This window comes from Simochromis diagramma, unplaced genomic scaffold, assembly GCF_900408965.1.
Source record: "Simochromis diagramma unplaced genomic scaffold, fSimDia1.1 OVJJ01000602.1, whole genome shotgun sequence".
Classification (NCBI taxonomy): domain Eukaryota; kingdom Metazoa; phylum Chordata; class Actinopteri; order Cichliformes; family Cichlidae; genus Simochromis; species Simochromis diagramma.
Window position 1 is genome coordinate 15,152,051 of NW_024387040.1, and position 6,000 is coordinate 15,158,050.

The following is a 6,000-nucleotide window of genomic DNA, read 5'->3' on the forward strand; positions in this document are numbered from 1 at the left end:
ACTGCATGGAAAAGCAGCTCTGAGTGATTATTCAGATTTTCATGTCAGTTATGATTTTAGTATTACTGTAGTATTATGGTGGTAGTATTGTAGTTATTGCAGCCCAGTAAACTGAGTGTGTTTACTGAAACAGTCAAATGTAATTGGACGTCTGCAGAGATGCTCTTTATTTCAGGCGACGTTCAGGATAAAAGTGTTGAAGGACTGACTTACACTGTCTTTGTGTCTTTGTTTAGAAGCAGAGCGACACAGATGGATCCAGTTCTCAACCCTGTCATCACCGTGGTGGTGGGAAAGACTTTCGTTGTGACGTCTGTGGAAAAACTTTCAGTCAGCAAAAGACCCTAAAAAGACATCAACGTAGACACACTGGAGACAAACTGAAATACTGCAAAGAATGTGGGAGAGGCTTCACCACATCGCATCACTTAAAACAACATGAACTGATTCACAGTGGGGTTAAAAAGTATGTCTGTGATCAGTGTGGGTCATCCTTCACCACTGCATGTGAGCTTAAATCACACAAACGAGTCCACACAGGAGAGAAACCATACAAGTGCAGACACTGTGACAAAAGCTTCTCACATTCAAATAGTCGTAACAAGCATGAACGTACACACATGGAAGGAAACTACAGCTGTGACCAGTGTGACAAGAGCTTCAGGAATCTCAGTTCATACTCCGAACACAAACGATCCCACGTTACTAATAAACTGTTTCACTGTTACCAATGTGCCCAAACATTCACTAAATTATCTACTCTGTGCAAACATCAGCGTGATCACTCAGGACTGAAATCACTCCCATCACTGGATCACAGTGAATCTGAAGAGACAGAAAGATCCTCTGGTTTCAGTGTCAGACTCAAAAAGCTTGAGATCAGGCTCCACAAAGTTCAGATAGAATCATTTAAACTTGTGTTGAACTGAACTGGTTGCTGGGCTGAACTTCTACATAATACAGATTTACATGGGATCTTATTTTCTGTCGTTTTACTGAGTCAGTTTTGTCCTTTTTTCTCTGTCCTGGTTTTGCTCGTCTGTAAATATTTGAAACTCAGTCAAATAGTTCATTGTTCTCCAGCAAAATGTTTTGGAAACTCATGTTTAACCTTTAAAACTCTGACATGTTTTAGCACACAAGCCTTCATCGGGGAGTTCACTCATGATTGGACCATGAGAATAAAGGTTTTTAGTTCTTTCAAAGAGAGTCTTGGAGGTGTTTGATGTTTCTGTTTTTTCTGAAACCACCTGAAAGAAAAACTATTTTTCTTGCTTTGTGTAGTGTGGAAGTTTTTAATGTTTCTTTCATCTGTGATGTTCTTGGATGTGTTGACATGAAGATGGTACAAATAAACTGTCCTTTTAGCTTCAGCTCCTAATTTATTCATTATTTGTGGATGATCGGCTTTTCTCTCTTGTTTATTTATCGCGCTAAACAACAGCAGCACGTTTTAGCTAGATCAGCTGTTGTTAGAATTCATTTGATTTTAATTTCTAGTATCAGCTGATTTTTGCTGGATCCACAGCTTTAAAAACGGCTGGTCCAAACCAGGAGATGTCCTTACTGAATCATCAGAGCTGAACTGGTGATGGAGAAACAGGTTTACCTTTTAGGTGACATGAAGGAGTTGAAGGGAAGTTATGAACTGTTTCTGAGAGACGAATAACACCAATATCCTTTTCTGTGTAGCTGACAGCTGGTAACTGTGCAGGGGCGGATCTAGCAAAGCTTTTGCCAGGGGGCCAGGTGGGGCATTAACAGGGAAATGGGGGCACAAAGATATACTTTTCTTTCTTACTCTCATATAAAATATTTAGCTTTTATTAAATGGTTATCTGAATCTTACAACCAAAGTTTTTATAATAATACACAAGATTGGCTGTAGACCATTGTTAATCATTCAGAACACTGTGTAAAAATAAAAAGTGAATGCAAAAGTGCATAAATATTTATTTTACATGTTTGATGTGTGTGGCGGGGCGTGGTCTGCAGTGCTGCTGCAGGGGAGGTGGACCTACGGGCGTAAAGTCTGTGCTCTCTCGGCTGTTTTTTGGGTGTGTGTTGGGCTGTTAGTTGAAAAGCTACAGCCGGCTGTGTGGGTACACCAACCATGTGTGAAAAGTGGTCCATAACGTAATGCTTCAAAGCGTGTTCATGCAAACATTGTCGGGTCTGCTGTGGTACAATGGGACTTCTGCTCATGAACCTCTGCGCACAGCGTCTGCAAATCAGGGCTGTACGAAGTCACCTCATCTTTACACAAAACTGTAAGCTGTTATCTGTGAGGCGCGAGCGGTGTTTGTTTTTACCATAGTTCATGGTGGAGAATGGCTGCTCTGCTGAGTTTTGCTCTCTGTAGCCGTATGAATGGCAAACTACACTGATTAGCAGCGGCATAGGCACACTTAAAATTTCTTCTGAAATTTTCGCTTTCTAGTTTTTAGTTGTTCTGCTGCCTAAATACCACAGGGTGTAATTATGAAGTTATTGAGCTGCACATACTTTACAACCTGCTTAAGTTCGAGGTCACAGCGTCTGTAAGAATTGAACAGAAACCTCTGTCCTTCTGAAAATCACCCAAAGGCACAGAGACAAACTCAAAGGATGCAACCTGTAACTTTCTCTTCCTTCATGTCAGTACCATTATCGATTATTTATATTAAATGCATATAGCAACAGTAACACTTTAATTTGGATTTCATGATTTCTGTAACTGGAAACTATTTTGTTTAAAGACAGAAGTGACTGCATAGTTGCAACATTGAAGTGAAATATTTAATAGTCTAACAACAGCTTAAATGCTGTGTTGAAGCTGTCATTTCAGGAGGAGAGAAGCTGCAGAGAGGCGTGTAAGACTGTAACTCTGCTTCCTGGTCCCAGCTCTGGATAGTTATATTTTAGGGGGTTTAATAAATGTGTCCATATTTCTAGAAATGAGATCTGCTCCATCCAAAGTGGGATGGATGCCATCTCTCCTAACAAGACCAGGTTTCCTCCAGAAGGTTTGCCAATCATCTATGAAGCCCACATCGTTTCTTGGACACCACTCAGACAGCCAGCAACTTAAGGAGAAGAGACAATACAGCGTGTTTCTCTGCTCCCGTTAAGCATGTCTGTTGTAGCCTGCGCTTTATAATTGTCTCTTTGATTATTCAAACAGTGTTTAAAATGTGACTTGTTTGTTATCCAAAAACATTTTATCTATGTTACTGATTTAAAATTATATGTATATATTTCAAGTTTCTTAGCTCAAACAGACTCTTGAGCATATTCATATAGCAAATCCACATAACCAGTCTGCACCAGTAAACACAGAAGTACATCCAATCTTGACTAAATTTCTTGTTTATCTAACTTCATTCACATTGCACGCACAAGAATCCAAATCTCTGTATCACAATGATTTCGTTAAAGACTTATTATTTTATGGGGGCAATATCACAATTTACCGTAGATCATTAATAGGGAACAAAAAAGAAGGATCACATCGGCAATGTTGCTGGGAGACAGAAGTCTTGACACGTGCTTATAACTTAAAACACAAAAAACTCAGTTACAGCTGGTAAAATTTATGATATATACCAGACTTTCACAGTCTGCATCTTTACAGGGTTTTTTTTCTGCTTTTGTTCACTCCTAGTGTGATTAAAAAAACAACAAACACAGAGCCCACTAACTATTAGCCGCTTTCCCCCCCTAAACAGTTAGTTGACTGAGAGACATGCAATCCATTATTGTGAACGCTGAAGGAGATGTGCTCCATAGTCAAACTTATATTTCCGTAAATTACATCCAATGTTCTGTTTAATTCCGGCATTCCTTTATGGTTTGGTGGAAAATTGGTTAAACCATTGCTCAACTTATGTGTGAATGACAGCAGATAATTTTGATGAAACTGACCCCGTAAGTACATTGCAGCTGAGTCGAGGGCTCGTGGAAATAAGGTCAGGAGATGTCTGGTGTGACTGCACGTGTGGTCTGTCCATTTGGGACGTCTGACAGACACATTAGTGCAACTCAGAGTGTGAGCAGCAACTCCTGTATACTAAACATAAGAAAAGTAATTTGTAGTGCTTCTTTTTTTAAACCGAGATTCCAGGTGTTATGGTACGGACTAATTCAATGGTTCATGCAGCACCCTCTGGTGGTTGTGTCGTGTGTGTTTGTTGTTGCAGCTTGGCAATAAACGAAGTCGCCATGTTAAGACAGAGCTGTCTCAGTCTCGTTAATGTTGCTGCTATCATCACCCGGTAATCTACCAAAAGATGGTGTCAGAAGTAATCAGGAGAGAAGAAGAACGTCACGATAACGAAAGCTTTCTCACCGGAGAGAACCTGCCCTGCAAGTTTGCATTAACAGCCACAGTAAGAGCTAAGCTAACAAATTAGCAAACGCTAAATAGCATCTCGCGACTAGCAGCATGGCAGCTGCGCCGGCAGCCTTCCAAGTATCACCGCCACCGAAGTTCGACTTTTCAAACCAGAAGAGTGGCCGAAATGGATCCGACGCTTTGAGAGGTTCAGGATAGCATCTGGACTCGAGCTACAATCGGACGAAAACCAGGTTATCACTCTGATATATACAATGGGCGATGAAGCTGAAGACGTGATCACTTCGTTGAACCTGACCGAAGAGGAGGCGAGTACCACACTCTCAAAGACAAACTTGAGGCACACTTTGTAGTCAGAAGAAATGTTATTTTTGAATGTGCAAAGTTCAACCAAAGACAGCAAGAAGCAGGAGAGACTGCAGACGGGTTTATTACATCGCTATATGCCTTGGCTGAGCATTGTGGCTACGGGGCGCTGCACAGTGAAATGATAACAGACAGACTCGTTGTTGGAATAAGAGACAAGAGGCTCTCGAAGCAACTGCAAATGGACGCGGAGCTCACGTTAGAAAAAGCAGTGATACGGATTCGCCAAAGTGAGCTTGTTAAGAAGCAGCAGGATCTTCTTAAAAACAACTTCAAGCAGGAAAATCCTTGTAATGTGGACGTCATTAAAGAAAAAGTAAAACACTACAAACCAAGAAAGACTGTGCCACAAAACACAGAGAGGAATGTGAAAAGCCAATACAGCCGATGTGGAAAGACACCCTTTCACAGCAAGAACCTGTGCCCAGCCAAAGAGGTACTCTGCAATCAGTGTAAAAAGAAAGGTCACTATGCAAGAGTGTGCAGGTCTGGGGCAGTGGGAGAAATACGTGCAGCAGGTGGTGACAGTGAAGAAAGGGAGGTAGCATTTTTGGGAACAGTAGCTTCAGAGAGAAATGAGGATGCGTGGTTGACTAAAATAAAAGTTAACAATGTGGACTGCTGGCTCAAAATTGACACAGGAGCGGACGTAACCGTCTTGCCTGAAAAGCACAAAAACCACAGCTGCAACCCACAGATCTGAAACTGTATGGGGCGGGAATGTCTCCACTAGCAGTTAGAGGGAAATTTACTGTTAACCTGAGCACTCCAAGAAAAACTACAGTACAGCCTGTGTATGAAGTAGCAGACCTGACGCAAGGGTTACTTAGCCTCCAAGCAAGTGTAGCACTTGCGTTAGTGGCCAGAGTAGAAGCAGTGTCACTCACTTCGGTAGAGGCAGTAAAGCAGCAGTTTCCAAAACTATTCAGCGGGTTAGGCCGAATGGAGGGGGAATACAAAACTGAGCTTAAAGCATATGCTTAGCCATTTGCCCTGTCAACCCCAAGAAGGGTCCTGCTTCCCCTGTTGCCCAAAGTCAAAAGAGAGCTTCCTCGTATGGAAGACTTAGGGGTAATCTCCAGAGCAGAGCAGCCTACTGACTGGTGTGCAGGAATAGTTCCAGTACCTAAACCAAACAAAGATGAAGTGCGTGTGTGCGTGGACTTGACCAAACTGAAATATTCTGTGAAAAGAGAAAGACACATGTTGCCATCAGTTGAGTACACCCTAGGACAGCTAGAGGGCGCAAAGTTGTTCTCAAAACTCGATGCTAACTCAGGATTTTGGCAAATACCTTTGTC

General features: G+C 41.8%; 1 protein-coding gene across 1 annotated transcript in view; it reads left to right on the forward strand.

The window, feature by feature from the left end:
* The window catches only part of LOC120741548 (zinc finger protein 345-like), a 42,063-nt gene extending 40,690 nt beyond the window's left edge, over window positions 1–1,373 (forward strand). The window contains exon 6 of the mRNA XM_040044527.1: window positions 237–1,373. Coding sequence (XP_039900461.1) covers window positions 237–929 — 693 coding nt within the window. The 3' untranslated portion in view covers window positions 930–1,373. The remainder of the gene's footprint in view (window positions 1–236) is intronic.
* Window positions 1,374–6,000: the final 4,627 nt, after the last annotated feature.